This window comes from Brassica napus, chromosome C1, assembly GCF_020379485.1.
Source record: "Brassica napus cultivar Da-Ae chromosome C1, Da-Ae, whole genome shotgun sequence".
Classification (NCBI taxonomy): Eukaryota; Viridiplantae; Streptophyta; class Magnoliopsida; order Brassicales; family Brassicaceae; genus Brassica; species Brassica napus.
Window position 1 is genome coordinate 23,637,977 of NC_063444.1, and position 20,547 is coordinate 23,658,523.

General features: G+C 33.0%; 1 protein-coding gene across 1 annotated transcript; it reads right to left on the minus strand.

Moving 5' to 3' along the window:
- Positions 1 to 10,404: 10,404 nt before the first annotated feature.
- Positions 10,405 to 10,827, minus strand: LOC106362900. The gene has a single exon (XM_013802729.1). The coding sequence runs from the start codon at positions 10,825 to 10,827 to the stop codon at positions 10,405 to 10,407; it is 423 nt and encodes a 140-aa protein (XP_013658183.1).
- Between the last annotated feature and the right edge of the window lie 9,720 nt (positions 10,828 to 20,547).

Sequence of the window (20,547 nt, forward strand, 5' to 3'; positions counted from 1 at the left end):
TGCAAAAACTATTGTTCCTCGGAAAGCATGTCGAGAATATGTGTGTCTTAGGTCAATGAATCACAATATACGAGAAGAAAGTGGAATAGTTATTAAGAAGGAACCTACAATTCTTTTTGAAAATAACTCGGCTTGTTCCGTTCAACTCAAAGAAGGCTATATCAAAAGCGACATAACAAAGCACATCCCTCCAAATTTTTTTTCATACATACAAAAAATCGAGAAAAATCAAGAAATAGACATCGATTTTGTATGATCTTGCAATAATCCTGCTGACTTGTTCACAAAGACTCTTCTCACTACAACATTTCAAAAACACCTTTATAATATTGGAATGTGCATGACTTATGAAATAAAAGGTTTGTCTATTTTTTCTAGAAAGAGATTACGTCACTGTACTCTTTTTCTCTTATGATGGTTTTTATTTCATCGGATTTTTCATGATTTTTAACTATTAGTAAGTAGTACAAGATGAATATTCAAAGAGGAGTTTTATAAAAGATGATTGATCATCTATAGAACACTTGTCCCATGATCAGTATTATATTTGTCCTAATCACCAGTACACATGTCCTTTTGTATGTAATTATGGGAGTGTGCGTCAATCATTTCATCTACAAATAGTAGAGTCACTTCATTTTTAAGAGAAACATGAAAATATAAAAAAAAACGCAAGTATTGTTCTCTCCCTCTCTCACGTTTTGTTCTTCTCCAAACACATTACAATATATATTATAATATTCTCACGTTTTGACTAATGATAATTTTTTTTTTGCAAAAAAAAAAATTTAATTATCATTAGTCAATTGGGCTTGGCAAGAATCACAATATCAACCATTGGCTCACTTGAATCAAAAAACCACAAATTAACCAACTTGTTGTGAATTTATATCAGGTGAGAATATATTTTATATTAATGATAATTAAATTTTGTAAAGTTAATTTTGCGAGGGATTTATTTTCGTCAAAAATTTGCGAGGAAATTGCAAGGTATTCCTCCCAAACCCACACAAATTTGTGATGAGTTTTTCAGAAATCTTTTCCAATTTCTTAGTAAAATAGAAAATGGGGTTGAAGGGTGTAATTTGGGGTTTTGTTTCATTTTTGGTGGACTAATATATATTTTATGTATTTGGTTTTCTGATAAGTTATTTAACGTAAAAATATGTTTAAATCTTCCTGAAAATTTAGTTGATGTACATTGACTGTATAGATTATAGGGTTTTGATGTTAAGAATTTCGCAATATCAAATGTCGGGAATTGATTTCATAACCTTAGTCGATTAAGTTTCCAAGAAAATATTTATTGGTGTACATGTTAAAAATAAAATGTGTTCTCCAACACCAAAATCTTTGACAAAACCCTAAACCGTTCCAAGTTCTGCAAACATGAATTTGCGAGGGAACTGAGAGGGATCCCTCGAAAATCTGTCACAAATCCACATGTCTGTATTTTAGGGTTTTGTTATGTCTTCGGTGTATTAATTTGTATTCTCTGTATATGGTTTCAAAAAAGAGTTAAACGTAATTTTTTTAAGAACTTTTCGGCAAATGATTTGAAGTATATTGATTGTAAAAAAATATAGGGTTGGTGTTTAGTACTTCGTAATATTAGTTCAAGTGTCTGAAATTGAATTCATAATTGTAGTTGATTATTATTTTTTTTCAAAAATATTTATCGACATAAATATTAAACACTATTTGTTTCAATTAAGTATATTATATGACACCAAAAGTTTTGATGAAACTCCGAACCGTTCAAGTGTGGGAAACATAGATATATGAAAAAATTGCAAGGGTCCCTCGCAATTGTTTTGTAAATTTGCGAAAAAATTACGATGCACCATGATTAACAAGCAAATTCCCCGAAAATCCCATGCAAATTTGTGACGGATTATTTTTCTAGCACAATTACGAGGGATTAGGAGGGGAATGATAAATTTTCTCGCAAATTTTTAAGGCAATATTAGAATTTTCTTCCAGATCCGTTGCAATTTTGTGAGTGAAAGATTCCCTTGCAAATAAGTTTTTTTTCTCTTGTAGTGAATATACATCAATCAATATATCAGCTACCAAATCATGTAACAAACCATGTATCATCTAACACACCATGTAGAGTTGCCAATTTGGAAAGCAATCCGCAGGCCAAGTGGAACACTCCAACCCGGAAATATTTTAAAAATACTTTCAAATTTTGAAGTAAAGATCGAGTCAAATTTTAACAATGAAATAAAGAAACACTACTACTTTATTAATGAAATACAAGACAAATACTGAACAATTTTTTTGTCTACGGGAAGAATATCTTTATCCAAGTTCAAAATACTGTTTCCCGATGGTCTTTATAGTCTCGCACTCCGGTCCACACAATTAACCATATCTGCATCGCACAAGGAGGCATGAGTATACAAAATTACTCAGTGAGGACGCTTAAAACCGTCCACATGCAACTCAATAATAAAATAATCAAATTCCACGTTTCATTCTAACAACCTAATAATATCATTCGATCAACCTAGAAATTTGTTTCCATCATTCGTTACTTAGCCATTTTCCAGTTACTTATCCATTTTCATGCATTTAAACCTAACAACCTATCATCCGGTTATATTATTCCTTTACTTTAGCATTTCTTAACATTCTGACCCGAAGGTCCATCAACCTGCGTCCGTAGCCAAACCTGCGGCCGTAGCCAAACCTACGATCCGTCGGTCCATTACGGGCCATAGTCAACCTGCGGCCGAAGCCAAACAGCGACCTGAAGGTCTATAACGGCTCATAGCCAACCTGCGACCCGAAGGTCCATAACGGCTGAAGCCAACATACACGGCCAGAAGCCAAAACATGATCATAACATCTTTAGGGCTCTAAGCCAAAACATACTTTCCTTATTTAATTTCGTTTCTTAATCATGTACTTTAGTTTCAATCTTCTATTCCCGTAATTTTCTTAATTATTCTCATCCTTAATTCATTTCTATAACGTTTTCCACTTAACATACCCATTCTTTTCAAGATCAATTCTACATTCGTTTACGCAAACATATCCATTTAAGCATATCATCATCACAACAAACTAACATGCAATTATCCTAAGGAGGTAAGAAGATTCTTCGATCCTAGAGAATCATCTTGAAGAACGATAAATGAATTTCCATAAATAATTCCCCTAACACATAATCTTCATCCTAACGAGCCAACTCTAACCAATATACAAATTACTAAGCTGCCACAAATCACACCCTCATAATCTTCGTCCTAAATCTCTAGGATTCGAAGACTCTGAACTATCTAGTGTTTTTGACAAATAACTCTTTAGCTCCTCCTCCTTTGACCCCTCTTCTAAAACTTCTCTTTCTATCAACTCGTTCCTGCTCTGACTTTGATATAAACACGTTTTTCTTGGTTGTGTGAAAATTGAAAGCTCAATGGGTCCTTAAGCTTCCTCACCAACCCAGTCACTTAATGTCAGTTTCCTTATTTGGATTGGTAAAAGATCCATTAATGGCTTAACTTGATATCTATGATTCTTTCCTTAGTGGACTCTCGCAGATCCGACCTTCCTTTTGTATAATCCCGCAATGATAGGTAGTCAAACTTTTCTTACTTGGAACCTGGTATTGTCCAGTAGCCGAACATCACTTAATTGGCCTTGCGGTCTCGATATTTATTTACGTATGTTCCGATCATTATGTGATCAGTTTACTGTAAATAAGCCCATTTCAATCTCATTCGATGAGCTTATTATAGATCTGACACTTAGTTAAATAAAGCTTAGTCTTCCAACCATCATGAATCCAAGTGTTTCCACACCTAAAGAAAAAAAATACTCTTCCAGTAGAATTAAACCTCTCGCGATCTATCTATTTTAAAACTAAAATACTCCGAGAGTGGGTCGTTACACCTAACCCGTAGAAGGCCCATGAATGGTAGGTTTTGGCAGAGATATTCTAGGCCCATTTTGGAGTGGGCCTTGGGGGACAAGGCTCATGCGGTTTGGGCCATTGCGGGACGTACCTGATTTGGTTTTGCGGGAAAGAAAGAACCCTCAAAACTTCCTCATTTCGTAGCTCCACCTGAAAAAAACAAGAGAGAGTGTGAGAAAGGCGATTAAAGTTCTCTAGAGTCACGACTTCCACCGACGAAACTCTAGGTGCTCCGTTGTAATACCCCTGGTCTTAATGGATAAGTCAACGGAAAGTCAACAACTTGGCATTGATCAGCAGTTGTAGTAGTATGACATTAGAATACATGATTAGAGGTTTGGTCGAAGAAGATTGAAGATTGGTCGAGTGGAAATCGAATTGGCCAAGGAGAAGACCCGAGGATGCGATATGGATCAAAATAAGACTCAATACTAATCATCAATGTGGATCAAAATAAGACATTTGGTCAAGTAAGGATCCAGTTGGTTTGAGTGGAATGGCAAATGGTCGATAAAGGTTTTGGAGATGGTCGACTAATATTATTGGTAATGATCGAAGGATGATATAAATCCAGGAGTTTGGGAGTCAAACTAGGAACATATCCTAAGGTATTTTGAGGCAACGCCATGGTGTTTTTTCCAGGAAAAACTAAGATGGTTTGGAGGAACCTAGGTTTGGTATCAATATGGTCGAAATCGGCTAATTGGGTGAGATGAAAGCCAAATGAAGATGTGAAAGCGTGATCTATAGATTCAATAGTGTCTTAAAAAAATATGAACTCTCAAATCATGTGAAGAAAAGTCAAGAAATGTTAACCAAGTTCAAAGGTGTAGATTGTGCCACATGGCACCTCCCGGTCCGACGGTTGAGATCAAGCCACGTAATAAAATTCTTTCAATGCAAGGTATGATGTGGATTAAATAAAGAGATTTTATGATGAAAAAATGAAGTACAAAATATGCAAGGAGGGCTTCTAAACATCAAGATTCTTTTTGTTCACAAAATGAGAACATTTTCATCTAAGGGAGAAATGAGTGAAAATGAATAACTAGGAGGCAACACACGACATCTAAGGAATAAATAGGACCTTTAGGGACTATTTAGGTCAGTATGAAGCCACATTAGAAAAGGTTAATTGCATGGATATGTTCATTTACCAAAATAGGTAAAAAAAACACATTTGGTGCCAAGGAAGAAAACTTGGTGGAGATATGTCATGCACCAAGGAGGGAATGCATATGTTCATTGCACAAATGATAAGGTCTATACTGAGAATGATGAGCAGGCCTAGGTCATAGGCTCAACACATGTTATGGTGAAGTGTGGATTTTGGACTGAAAATGTGATATGTGGCAACTTGACTTGGAGATCAAGTTTTTCAACAAAATTTTGTACAATGAACCTTGGTAAGTAAGAGCATCTGCAGTGATAAATTTATGTACCCTAGTCTTTTAACATAACTATATTAATATGGTAATAGATAATTAAAGTTTAATGCTTTAAAATTTGTTGTCTTGTATGAGAAATGACACATGTAGAAAACATTTCTCACAGTAAGGTGTAAGTTTCTTTTTAACGAATCGATTCTCTTCCTTTTAGGTTTCTCTTTCTTATTTTTTTCTTTTATATTAATACTTTTGTTGAGGTACTCATGCTAAATTTGACCGTTACAGATGCCCTAAGTGGATTTTTTTCTAGAAGATGGGACGCAAAGGAGTTGTGAGTCATCAGTCTCCATTAATGCATGCTAAGAAGGCATTTTGTGGTGACACTTCAAAGGACACTTGTCAAGGCTTCCCCATGCATTCCCTGACTATAAGTACTCCCCTTGTCTTTAAATTAGAAATTTATAAACCCCAAAGATTAATTTCTCAGTCGTTCTTGTTGTTCTTGCTAGAGAGAGAAAGTAGTAAAAAACCAATAAATTTTCTAAGTGTGTGAGGTGAGTGTGAGGAGTCTTTGCAGTGGCTGATCCTTAGACTAGGATCCGCTGCGTTGTGTTAGAAAGGTTGGTACGTTTTTATATTGTCGTTTGAAAGTGTTCTTAAACCCTTGAGCCATTAGGCTTCGTAAATAGGTTTTGGTAAAATTAGGTTGTAAGCGGTTGGATGTATGTTCAGGCCATGATCGTGGCCTATCTTCTGAGTGAAGAACTAGGTGAATTCTGGGGGATGTTTTTAATTTGTGTGAATTAACCGTGTGTGTTGAAGGAGAAGAGCTTAGATCGGGTGGGTCTTGAAGCTAAACCGAGAAGCGGTTTGTGTGTGAACCGTATGGGTGTGTGGTAGACCCCATGTGTGTGTATGATTATGTGATTGTGTGATTGTGATTGTTTGATTGTGTGTTGATGTTGGTACATGCTTGTGTGATCGATTGTGTAGTTATTTGCATGCTTGTCTAATAGTAGTGGAACAACATGCGTAATGTAGAAATGGTGAATCATACTTGTCTAGACATTAATAGTGAGTAGCATGCATTGAGTATTGTGATTATAGTATGCCTGTAGATATTGTGGTTAAGTAGCATGCAATGTGTATTTGATTTGTAGCATAGCTATCTACAGATTGTGGTGATTTGCGTGTTGATTGAGTAGTTACTCTCACATGCCGTGAATTGTGGTATATGCATGTGTGATTGCATATTGGTTAGTCGATAGTACTGCATGTGTTGCATATAGTTGTGTGGTTGAGTCTAGTTTAACCATGTAAGTGGCTACGACTAGTGTGTATATTGAGTGGTTGCATGTCGAGTCTTGCGTGACCATGTAGGTTAGCTCAGTGCCGACATTGACAATTTAAAGGCTGAAAGAAAATTAAAAAAATAAGGCATATCAAAAGTAAAGATATCAACTAATTCCTATTTAATACAAAATTAGCCAAAGCAGAAAGTCAAACCCATCACGTTTTAAATAATTTTAGGTGCATTTACCGCTAAGCTACTTAGTGACTTTTAAAAAAATTCGGCCAGTAAACTACTAAATGAAATGAGGACCGGAAGCTCAAGCTTCCTTGGAATCATTTCAGGTTTGTCTCTGGTTAGCTACAACTAGTGTGTTGTTTTGAGTTGCCAATTCGCGGAGAATAGTGTGTGTGTGTGTTGAGTTATCTATTCCAGGTGTAATAGGGCATGCAGATTCTTGAATCTTTAAAAGAATAGGGAATTGAAAGAAAAGTGTTTTCGTCTCACATTAAATGATGCTACAAGTAATGACTCGATGCGAGATATTTTCAAATCACGGCTGATGTTGAGGGATGACTTGTTGTGTGGAGGCGAGTTTTTCCATGTCAGATGTGCAGCAAACATACTCAACCTCATTGTGCAAGATGATTTGAAGGTTAGTAGAGGCTCTTTGCACAAAGTAAGATAGAGAGTATTAAATATGTTACAACAATAGAGGCGCGCGAGATATTGTTTGGAAATTGCATTAATGTTGTGGGTATAAAGCTGAAAGCATGTTTGATTTTGGATGTGCAGACAAGATGGAATTCTACTTACCATATGCTTAAAAGAGCCATCCAGTACCGTGAAGTGTTCGATAACTTGGAAATATTTGATAGCAGAACCTACAAGTTCTTGCCTACAGCTGAGGAATGGATAAGACCTGAGAAGATGTGCGGTTTCTTGAAGCTTTTTGCTGAGATAAATTGGTTGATGTCAGGTTCAAATTACCCAACTTCAAATGTCAGGGAAATCCATAATTGGCTTCAAATGAATGAGGAAAGAGAAGATGATATATTCAAACACATGGTCATACCAATGAAGGAATAGTTTGATAAGTACTCGGAAGAAGTTAGTGATGTTTTCACTGTGGCATCAGTCTTTGATCCACGTCTGAAGCTTAAACTTGCAGAATATTGTTTATGGAGGCTTTACATGAGTACACATGATTTGAAGTTGAAGAATTTGAGCTTTAAGATGGATACTCTATCTAAATCCTACGATAAAATATCAAAGTCCGGCTCACCGTCTACAGAGCGATGTGAGACGGTTGAAGAAAATGTTTATGATGAGAGACCTAAGGCAATGTTTAACAACTATGATGTGAGTGTTTCTTCCAATTAATTACATTCTGATTTTTTTTAACCTCCATAGGATTTCTTTGCATTTCATAAAGTCAGTGTTGTTGTAAGTGGAAAGAGAACTCTACAATCTTATCTTGATGAACAAGCATTGAACTGTGGTAATTTTGAGAGCTTGTATAGTCCCTACACTACAAAAAACGAGGTCTGTAGCATCACTTATTTTTAACTTAAATAAGAACAATACTTAGATTTATCCCTATGGTGAATGGTTAAATTCACCACACTCTTCGTAATGAACCAAAATGTCATGTAGGAATAATTTAAAAGGCAATAAAATAAAAAATTAAATAGCTGGAAAAAAATAACACGGACATAAATTAGTGCCATCTGGAAAATTCTAAATTCTAAAAACCTAAACTCTAAAACCATAACCCCTAAATCCAAAACACTAAACCATAAACCTCAATCCTAAAATCTAAACCCTAAATCTTAAACCATAAACCCAAACTCTACACAATAAATCCTAAATCCTAAAATCTAAACCCTAAAGCCTAAACCCAAAACTCTAAACCCTAAACCCTAAATCCTAAAATCTAAACCCTAAATCCTAAACCCTAAACCCTAAACTGTAAATCTTAAACCTAAACCCTAAATCATAAACCCTAAATCCTAAATCCTAAACCCAAAACTTTAAATCTTAAACCCAAACTCTAAATCATAAACCCTAAACCGTAAACCTTAATCTTATTAACTAGTAGATGGGTTTACGGTTTAGAGGTTTGGGTTTCGGGTTTAGGATTTAGAGTTTAGGGTTTAGGATTTGAAGTTTTGGGTTTAGAGTTTAGGACTTGAGTTTAGGATTTGAATTTACGGTTTAGGATTTAGGGTTTAGATTTTAGGGTTTATGGTTTAGACTTGTGGGTTTAGGGTTTAGATTTTAGGATTTAAAGTTTATTGTTTAGAGTTTGGGTTTAAGGTTTAAGATTTAGGGTTTAGATTTTAGGATTGAGATTTATGGTTTAGTGTTTCAGGTTTAAGATTTATGGTTTTCGAATTTAGGTTTTTAGACGGCGTTAATTAATGTCGGTGTTGTTTTTTTTTTAGCTATTTATTTATTTATTTTTATTACTTTTTTTAACTATTTCTACATGACATTTTGATTGGTTACGAATAGCGTCATGAATTTAACCTTTCACGACAGGGGTGAACCGAATCTAAGTATTGTTCCTTAAATAATTGATTCCGATAGTGGCGATGCAATATAAGGCATCGGTTATAGTAACTGATGGTTATACTTCTATCAATTATAGGAAATGATACTATAATGCATCCCTTATCATAACTGATATAAATATTTGTGACGCTTAGCATAAATGATTTAATTATGTGCATCGATTATTCTAAACGTTGTAAGTACTTGCGTCATGTTTTTTAGATGATGCATTTTTATATCATTTGAAATATGTGATGTTAATATTAGCATTACTTCTTATAAACGATGGAAAATGTGTTATCAGTTATAACAATTGATACTATTAATTGTAACGCTTTTGTTTAAGTGATTGGAAAAAATTGTTTCACTTATTTTAATTGTTGATGTTAATATATCACTGTTGCATCATTTAATATACTTGCTACTAATACTCACGCATCACTTATGTAACTGAAGCAATATATTTTCATTCAATAATTACAAATTAAATTCATTAAAATCATAAAAATATATTAATAATAAAAAGAAATTATTTTTCAGATAAATATCAAAATGCATACAAAAGTCTAATATTAAAACGAGAACCAAACATAAAAACCATAGTAGCTAATAAAATAAATAATCCAACCAATGCTCTAAACTTAATTATTAAAAGTGCATGCGCCGTACTCTAATCCACATGATATCTGTTTCGGGTTGCCTGTAAAAAAATATCAGATTAGATTTATTTCTTTTGAAAAAAGACTAATGCTTAAACAAAATAAATAAATGTTTAACATAAAACTCGTAAAGTACCTCAGAATTTTGTTGGTTCTTACGTCTCCTTCCTGAGGCCATCTCCATCTCTACTCCATTTTTTATTCTAAAATAAAGTAAAAATGAATATGGAGTAAAGAATGTTCCAACCCAACTCCATATCTTACTCCATAATCAAATTTACTCCATAAATAGAGTAATCTATTTTTTATTTGTTCATCACTCCATTATGAAGTGGAAAATGAGTAGGGTTGAAACAATTTTACTTCATTTTCACTTTTGCTCCATTTTAAAAGAAAAAAGGAGTTTTACATTGGAGATGCTCCAATACACTTAGAATCCTTACATCTGCTCCCTAATACACTTAGAACATAATTCGTTTTTGTGTCCGGGTTATCAAACCAGAATTTTGTCTATAACAAAAGCCATATATTTTTTTTTACAAATTACTAGTTTTTTTTTTTTGCAACAAACGGCTATTCTATTACTCAAACTTGAGGTGGCCTGGGTAACCAGATCGGAATAGAACAACCAACAAAGCACAAAGACCTATGAAAAGAACGGGTATTCCTAGCTAATGAGTCAGCAATTCCATTTTGCACCCTTGGGAAGTACTCGATTTTGAAGTCCGGAAAACACATCTTGAGAAGTTGAATGACCTCTAGCTCGGTTGAGAAATTTGGCCATGCTTGTGGATCCACTAACATTGCAATCAGGTCCTTACAATCCGTCTCAAATCTCTGACATGTCGAGTGCTGTAGCATGCTCTCCATTGCCCATCTTAAAGCCTCCAGTTCAGAGTGTAGTGATGTCTCACGCCTCCTCAGATTCCTTGTCCCCATTAATTGGATCTTCCCTCTATCATCCTTCCACACCCATCCAATTCCACTGAATTGATCCTCGAGGTCCATGAACCATCCACCATACAAATATTCTACAAGCTTAAGGCTTGTGTGTCTTCACCCATTTGTGTCTGTGGAGGTACAAGTATAGAATCCTTTGCATTGTACCATGCCTGGCATTCACTCTCTGCATATCTGACAAGTTAGAAAAGTATAAAACCAATAACTATGTTGCAAGAGTAATAATATTTTTTGTTACCAGAATAATGTCCCAGGCTTTGTCCTTCCTGTGAGGAGCGAATACCTTCCAATCGGCATAGTCAGTTGGCAACAAATTAACATCATTGCTCAACTGACCTAACCAAGACCCCAATAAACCTCCAGAATCTTCATCAGGCTGGCTACAATCATCATCAAAATGAACTATCACTCTGCCGTTTTGCAGTTTCCAAACTTCTTTTGTTGTCAACGTTTGTTCTTCTATTTCTCCATTTGCATCTATTTAATAATCAAACAATGCATTAGTTATCAAAACTAAAACTAAATATATATCAGTTACATAACACTAATATGTGTCAATAAAAAAAACTGAATGTTACCTCTGATTTGCACTTTCCATTTGAAAGTGTTACACTCTGGAGCAAATTGTGGCGGACAACTGAAATCCAATTGCATCTCTAAAAACTATGAGTCCTCCGGTGCTTGCGTATCATCGGAATCTGTAAAATCCATAATTCTACATAGAAAAATATAAACCTAATATTGAGAAATATACTGATGAAATCACATTAACGATAGTTAAAACTAGTAATATTTGAAATAACTATGTTATTTAACCTGAACTGTAAGCACTATAAATATTTACTTCTTCAAAAAAAATATTATGATAGGCTACTATCCCCCATCTCAGATAAATCTCTAGGTTGGACATGCACAGCAATATTCCATCCTTGCTCACATGGATCTTCTACATAATACACCATTTTTGCTTGAGAGGCCAAGACATATGGTTCGTCTTCTTCTTCATCCCCCGTGTGTAACAAACGATCAAAGTTCACCATGTTATGACCATAAACATCATGTTTGCAGCCTCGACTACAAAGAGTATCAGCCCATTTACAATGGAAAAGCACAACTCTAAAAATCTCATCATAGTTTAGTTCGATAACTTCTACTAACTTCCCATAATAAGCTATATCTCCTGCTTTAGGATTTTGATCACGCGAGCTCGCATAACTCACCGTATTAGCATTCACATAAACACCACTGTTTTGTGTTTTCAGGCCATCATCTCTTCATGATGCTCTAAACTTATAGCCATTGATATTATGATAAATATTTCACTACTTTTTCAGACGGGCCCAAAGCTAAGCATCTAATATCGTGAGACACACCTTCAACATCATTTTTTTCTACCCTATCTTCAAGCCATTTCAAACTCCAACTATCCAAACGAATCAGAGATTAAACCTAAATCAGATAAGAAATCAAAACTACAAAAACGATGAAGCAACAATTAACTGACAAATACTAAATAAGGATTAAATTGTCCAGAGAGCAATGGATTCTTTTAATACCAATGAATAAGAAATCTATGAAACCAAATCAATAATTTACTTGTTTACAGAAATAGTCACGTGTCAATAGTATACCTTCACTATATTAACAACGTAAAGAGGTAGTATAAATTACCTTGCTAAACGTCGTAAGCTGATTTGATTCACGAAACTCGTCAATGATAGGTTTCTCTTGAAAAGCCCTAAATCAAAATACATTTGTGGTGAGTATTTGATATATAAAGATATTATATATCCCTTATATATTAAAGGAGAAACATTATAATAAATCTGTTCACACTAAACTGGACAAATGTCACGTGTAGAAGCATTGTAATAAATGCGTTCACACTAAAATGGACGCATGTCACATGTAGAGAGCTTCTCAGCCAAACTCTACATAAATATGTTTCACATTATGTACTTTACGTTTTTTTAATATAAAACTCACATGCGTGGTTCTTCTTTACGTTATTTTTACTGTTTACGAATAGAGCTGGACAAATTATTCATAAATTTTGATTCGATTAATTATCCGTTTTGATATCCGTTACTCTACGAAGCAAATCAAATACTAAAATGCAATGTCCGTAAAAAAAGCAAATCACAAATATCAATAATTATAGGAACGGATATCCAATTTGATATGTTATATGATATATATACATATATTTAAAGATTTATATATAAGTTATATATTATAGTTTATATAAATTTTACAATATTTTTTTTCTTAGATAATTTCATTTTAAGAATTTTATTTTTCATGTATTATTTTGAAAAAAATGTCATTTAATATTAATTGACAGTATCTTTATATACTAATCAACCATCTTTATATACTTTTACATACACATACATGTGCACATTGACGTGAGCACCTTATAACTAAGTATTACCACAATTGAAATATCTAATTTCTTTTGAAAGTTAAAATATTCTTTTTCTTAATGCTTCTTTCACTATCGACCAAATTGTAGTAAAATGATTTGTCTTGATAATTTTCTTTTTTTTTAAACTATTATCCGTTTAGAAACTATAATATGAAACCATTGGTTTGACATCACGACTATCTAAGATTCATAACATGAAAACAAACAAATAATAGTGATTATTACAGGAAAAAAAAAACCAAAAACGTCAAACATTTTAACCGAACAAACCAAATAAATATTGATTTAAAATGATAGTTATATTTTAGGAGATTAAAAACAAAAAAACAACCTAAAACCAAACTAATATCCAGATTAAACATATTAATATCTCTTTATTAAAAAATAACAAAACTAATAATTACATTCCGCTTAAGGTGCAGATTATTACCTAGTAGAGATATAATTCACTTCCCGCTTTGATCAAAAACAAAAAATTCACTTCCCGCCTAACGTAGAATATTTTAGGGGATCTGAAAACAAAATTTGTTTGTAAATAATTATCAACAGAAACAAATCTCAGCCACTATCTATTAAAATATACACTTATAAATAAATTGTTAGATTCATTATTTATCTTCTCAACAGCATTGGGAAATGTTTTTTTTAATCATTAGTTTAGATGTACAAAATTTAACGGATATGCATCTTCTCAATTAGTTAATTAACCAAAAAAATTAGATAAATTAATGCATCAGTTATCTAACCGTTATTGTCTGAAAGTGATACAAACCTATATTATTAAAAAGAGAAGTACCCATTTAAAAATATTCCTACTTCGTTAATTAAACTTCCTATTTTTTTCTTTGTCTTTTTCAGTTGCATTTATGAAATATCCTAAAACGAATAAAACTGCCTAATTTATTATTTGTCTTTTCAGTTACATTAATGAAATATGCTTAAATGAATTTAAACTTCCTATTTTATTGTTTGTCTTTTTCAGTTACCTTAATGAAATATCCTTAAATAAATTTGGACATAATGTCATTTAATCAACAATAAAAACTCATGAGTTATCCTTACGTGCATAATTTTAATAATGGAGATTTAAAAAAAAAACGTGCATCATTAAAATGTTACCTAAAACATACAGAACTAATATATAACATGCATCAATAAAACTAGAATATGACTCACACAATTGTACGGATATTATTTTCAGTTGATTAAATTAAAAAATATTTATTTATTCAAAAAATATTTAAGAATGGCTATGTTTTTAAAAATTATATGGTATTATTTTCTCATAACTCATTTGTCATTTGCTAAATTGTTAGAAATAAAATTTTAGCATAATATAACTCAGTTGTCATTTGCTAAATTTATGGTTTTTATTTATATTTTTTATTATTTAATTATAATATTTTCATTTTATATTTGAAAGAGAAATGAATTTTCTTTCAAACAATATTTTTGTAAATGTATTTTTTAAAAAATAATCAATTTAAATTGTTATTATCATTGAATATAATTATTTTTGACATAATTTGAGTTTTCGTTTACATCAAAACTTATCATATTTTAGGATAATTTTAATTTAAAATGTAATTTTCATATTTTTCAAACAAATTCTAAAAATATTTTTTAAATATTTTATTATAATTTTTTAAAAAATAATGAGTTGCAATTCAAATAAAAAGGTAAAGATATTAAAAATATTCTAATTAAATTATGTAAAATTTAATATAGTTTTAAGAAAATGGTCAAAATAAAAAAAAATTACACATAAAAAAAATCATGATTTTTGTTAACTGGACGGATCATTATTTATATGATATCGCAAACGAATTTTTTTTTTATGTTTTTACAATTATCTAATTAACTATGTATACTCATTTTTTATATTTTTTTATATGATATCACACATTCGTAAAAAAATAGATAGTTTAAGATGCAAAAAATAATATTTACTTAATGAATATAATATGAATGAATTTTACAAATACATCATTTAATAAAATAAATAATTAAAAACTGAAAATTCATATCAGCGCTGGCGTGCGAGTCAGGATCTGGTACATATTTATTAACGACACTTATAATGAACCGACGTTATATTAGCATTAGTTTTGGAAAGTGATACAAATATGTATTTATTAGCGTCACTTGTAATGAACCGACACAAAAAGAATTTACAATGACATCACTTATTAACACTGATGTAAAACTGTGTAAATTGCATCATTTATTTTTAAGTAATTCTAATTTGTGTCGATAATCTTTCTGATACATTTTAACTGATGCTACAGACCTCGTTTTTTGTAGTGCTAGTTCTGGAAAGATAATACTCATAGGTATGACGATTTGTTAGTAATGGCTTGTGATCAACTTAGTATTCCTATTACAACAGTGATTTCAGAGTCATCCTTTAGCATTGGATCGCGAATTCTTAACAAATACAGGAGTCTACTTCCAAAATATGTGCAAGATCTAATATGTAGTAGGAATTGGCTAAAGAGAAATGAAGCTTTTGAAAATGGTAAATTATTTACATCTATCTATCTATACATATAAAGTAGGTTTTTTTTCTATTCTTATGAAATGTGTAAAGCTGATTTGCTGTCACATGTCCCATATATTCTTTTTTTAGAGTATTGCAATCTGGCCCAACTCTTTCTAGTTGTGCACTTTTTTTCTTGGATTGGTCACAAAATTTTTAATAGTGGCCCTAACCATACATATGAATGATTCTTAAATACAACTCAGAGCACTAAAATGATCAAAAATATGAGACGTCACATGCTACCTCCCATCTTTCTCTATCTCTAGATTTGAAGCTACAATCATTCCATTGATCTAGATGATCACCGTTTTTTCTCAAGAGAAAAAAAAGTCTACAAATTCAAATTGAATTTGTCATCATCGAATCCACTATAAATGTAAAAACCTAAAACTCTATAGGTATTAAAAAATATTTGAGAAAGGGACTAATTTTTTGGTTAAGAAAAATGTTTTCTTTTTCTATTACAAATAGCAAACAAAAACGACGTCTCAGCACACAATAAAAAAATGGTTCAAGTTATAGCGTCTAAGTGGCAACATGCAGAACAACTGCGGTGTAGTACTAATAGTAACAAAAACATATAGATATATAGGTGTGTGGAGATTTTGTTACTAAAACAGCAGTGTGGTTTGTAAATATTCAGAGCCATAGTTTCTTTTTGTTGGTTTAGGTATTTGATATTTAGAAAATCAATAAAATAGGGTATCAAAGCGAGAGGTATTTAAAAGAGCATTTTTTGTAAATGTCTATTTTATCTTTTAATTTCAATCACTAAATTAAACATGATCTAATTTGATAGTATGACAGGTCTAAAGCTTTTAGTTAATCCTTCTCGTATTAACCATCATCTTATGAAGTTTTGATAAACTATTTTATTGGTCATTAAAATTCAAGATGAATAAATAAAATAATATAATATACTTTAAATATTTAATTTATTTACAACTAAAAATAACATAAAATTTTACTATATTTATTATTATTTACTATTTTCTATAATTTATTTAGAAAATTACATATTTATTTGACTATTAAAAATCATAAAATAATCAAACTAACAAGAAGAAAAAACTAGAACACAACACAAATGTAAACCTAAAACCTCTACAATCACATAGAAAAGCAAAATGTCATAGTATCACTAACTCAATAAACGTTTGACGCTGAAAAGAGATCAAGAACGAAGATTAACTTACCTTACCTTACCATAGAGTGTCTTGGCCAGAATAAGTAGAGGTCAGAAAACGGCAGAATGATAAAATCTGAGATAAAGCAATCCTTCGAACACAAATAAACACGATCAAGCACCAACGCAAAGAACCAAGAAAGCGGGTAATAGAAAGAATAATCACTGGAAGGCCAAAGTCACTGCAAACAAGATGACACATGCCTAAACCACCAGAAGCACAACCACCAGCTAAGAGGTAAGAAATACCTCATAAACTAAACAAGCACATACAAGTTGCTCATGCCAACGAAGAACCACAAATCTCTAGATAGAATAGACCAGAGCTCTAAGAGACTAACTCCGCACACCTATACCAAGTGAAGCAGGAGAAGAAAAGAAAAAAAAACTGAGGGAGTGAGAATGAAATACAACCACCGAGAAACCAGAGCCCAAGCTTGAGACAAGAAATAATATTCCAAACCCACAGAGCATACACGGAAGAAAACACTATCCAAACCTGGAGTGGCAAACATGGCGAAAGGGAGAGCCACTAATGATATGAGCAGAGATGAAAGCTGCAACAAGAAGAGAGAACAGAGAGGGAAGTAGAGAAAACTGAAATAAAAAATTTGTGGAGCCGTCCTTGAGCTATGAAAGAGAGCATAGAAGCTGATCACTAGAAACCAGATCTTGAAAACCAAGACGAGAAGAGACTATCGACGGCAAACCAACGACGAGGAAGACACCATCAAAGACAACTAACTCTGACCCAACCCATGGAGATGCAATCTCTAACATCAGCTGAAATCTAAGGAAGAATAGGAGTAGCCAATATTGACCGGACCATCCTACAAGACTGTGAGGAACAACCGCACAACTGAGAAATCATAAATCCGATCTACAACAAATACCAGATAATCTCACAGGAGAAGAAGGCGAGGAAGAACAAGAGCATAGAGCTGAGTGTTTTCTGATTATGGTGAGAAGCACCGCACACCGGAAAAGGTAAACAAAAATGCATAGATGGTGACGGCTCAAGATTAAAATATAGGGAGAGGATTAAAAAACAAAATTTTGAAAAAAATAAAATACATTTTTGACGCTGAAACCGTAAATCTTAGAATCAGAAAATGCCTAAATGAAAATTTATTAAAATTCAATATGCTTTAAATTAGAGGCTCACTTCATTGTTAACAAGTCCTAGTATACACACAACAACACAATATTGAAAAAACAAACACAAATTAAAGATATTAACCTATCACCTACTACTGCACAACACAATAAAAACATCAAATAATTCTCTTAATAAATAAGACGACCACATAATTATATCATCCAAAAATATTATACTTAACAACAATATTAAAAGTATCCCATGCGAAGCGCGTAAACGCCCCTAGTTATCATATATTTTAGAGTACCTAACCACTAATCCTTATTAACTTCAACCATTGATATTTTTCGGAAGATGAAATTGATGGTGACAAATAGACATTACCATCATTTGAGTCCATTGTCAATGACGAAGATGGAAAAGAAGAAACTTGATTTGTTATTTCGATTTGGTGTTTTGCTTTTATCTATATGTGAGATTGATTGTTTGGATTTAGTTTTGGTTTCTATATACATTTAGGATTGATTAAGTGAATTTGGTGTTTTGTTTAATTTATAATGGTTAAGACATAACAAGATTGCAGCGTACGTTTGTGCTTTTGGTAATCAACTGGTAATGACTATCATACGAGTAATACACACGAGCTACATACGTAAATGAAGCATTGGTAATGGTTTGGTAATGACTTGGTTATGAAGCATTGGTTTGTGAAGCGGATTACATATGATACACTCGAGCTACATACGGGTAATACACACAGCAAACTACAAATTACAACTTATACTTATGTTCTCTCTTGTTATCCTAGGTCAAGTACCTTTCTTTCCAAGCAACAACCAAGGAACTACAACTCTACAAAGTCCAAACCATAACAAACGTGTTGCAGCAGCTGTTGGAATTTGGAACATATGGAATAAGCTCTGCATTTTAACGGCCCGCGGGCTGGCTCACGGGCTAGCCCGCAAAGGCCTATGTAGTTAGCGGCGCAAGTTTGGGCAGAGGTTTAGGCTAGCCTACAAAGGCCTATATAGTTAGCGGTGCAGGTTTGGGCAGAGGTGTTGAGTACTGCAGTCACGGCGGGCTGACCCGCACTGATCTGCCAGAGATGGAGACGGCGAAGGGGCGGGACACGGCGGGCGGGTAATTCTAATTGCAATCACGAACACCCAGTGGCAGACTCACTTGGTGAGTTATGAGGTCAGTTGACACCACAAAAATAACAAAAATTTAATTTGTTGGCAATGTTCATTAATCATTTGTGGTGCAGTTGGTTAGATAATTCACGATTGAACCCACAAATACCAGGTTCGACTACCTTCGTTGACAACTTGAAACTTTTTTGACCCCACAAATATTTTTTTTAGGGTCCGCCACTGCTAACACCATGTATCATATAAGAATAATTATTATGTAACATTATACTAACCACTTATTAACTAACATGTATCCTAAACGACGATGAAGAATTGGGAATCTACTGGTACGTATGTAATATCGGGTAATTACAAAATTGCTAGCTAACATAAATGTAATTCATAAATGTTATTCGTAATGAAGGAATTTGAGGATGATCATGTTAGAACTCATCTTAAAGGAGAGAAAATCTGTAAATCGAGACTTCTTCAAGCTTAACGTCAGCAATGACGGTGGTCTTTGCAATCACCAGCGCGGCGGATTCCAGATGAGTGAAAGAGACGTTTGATTTTTTATTGTTTACACGGATTTGTTATCTACTTTTTACCAGTCAACAAACCATGTATCATGTCAACAAACAACGAACAAAACATGTGGAATTGAATTTTTGTGTTGTTCAAGAAAAAGTAACTGAAATAAAAGTCCTACGGGTTCCAGTGCATTCCAATAAACAGATATACTCCCTCTGTTTCATAAGGTTACATATTCTAGAGAAAATTTTGTTTAAAAAAAAATCTATTTTTTGTATTTTCAATACAAGTTTTATTAACTAATTGCAAACTTTAAAAAACTTAATTGCACTTATTAGATTTTTATTGGCTTAAAAAGTTAAAATTATGGAAAAAAGATAATCACAAAAAAATATGCAAATTTAATGTGTTTTATTAAAATGTGTAAAAAATCTAAAATATGTAACATTTTGAAAGGGATAGAGTATTTACAAAGGGATTGCTGACATCTATGTTCAACACATTTTTGAAAACTTCTCAAACACGGGTGAAAGCGAAAAAGAAAAATCTCCCCCATGAAGACAAACCACCGCTCCCTCCTTTCTCCTCCGGCCTGGTTATCGCTGTCACCGGTGCCGGAGTTATTTGTTCTTCTTGTTTCTATTTCCTTTGCTCTCCTCTCTCCTTCCTCTCTTAGTTGATATGCTCGGCACCCTGGAGAAGGTTTCTCAGATTTGTTTTTCCTATCCGGTAACTTTGAATCTGGTGTGACGGCGAGACGAAAGGGGTGAAGGCGGTAGAGTAGGGTCGGCTTTTAGGGTATCTAGGGGTTGGATCTGTGATATTTTTCTCCTTCGTAGAGATCCAATC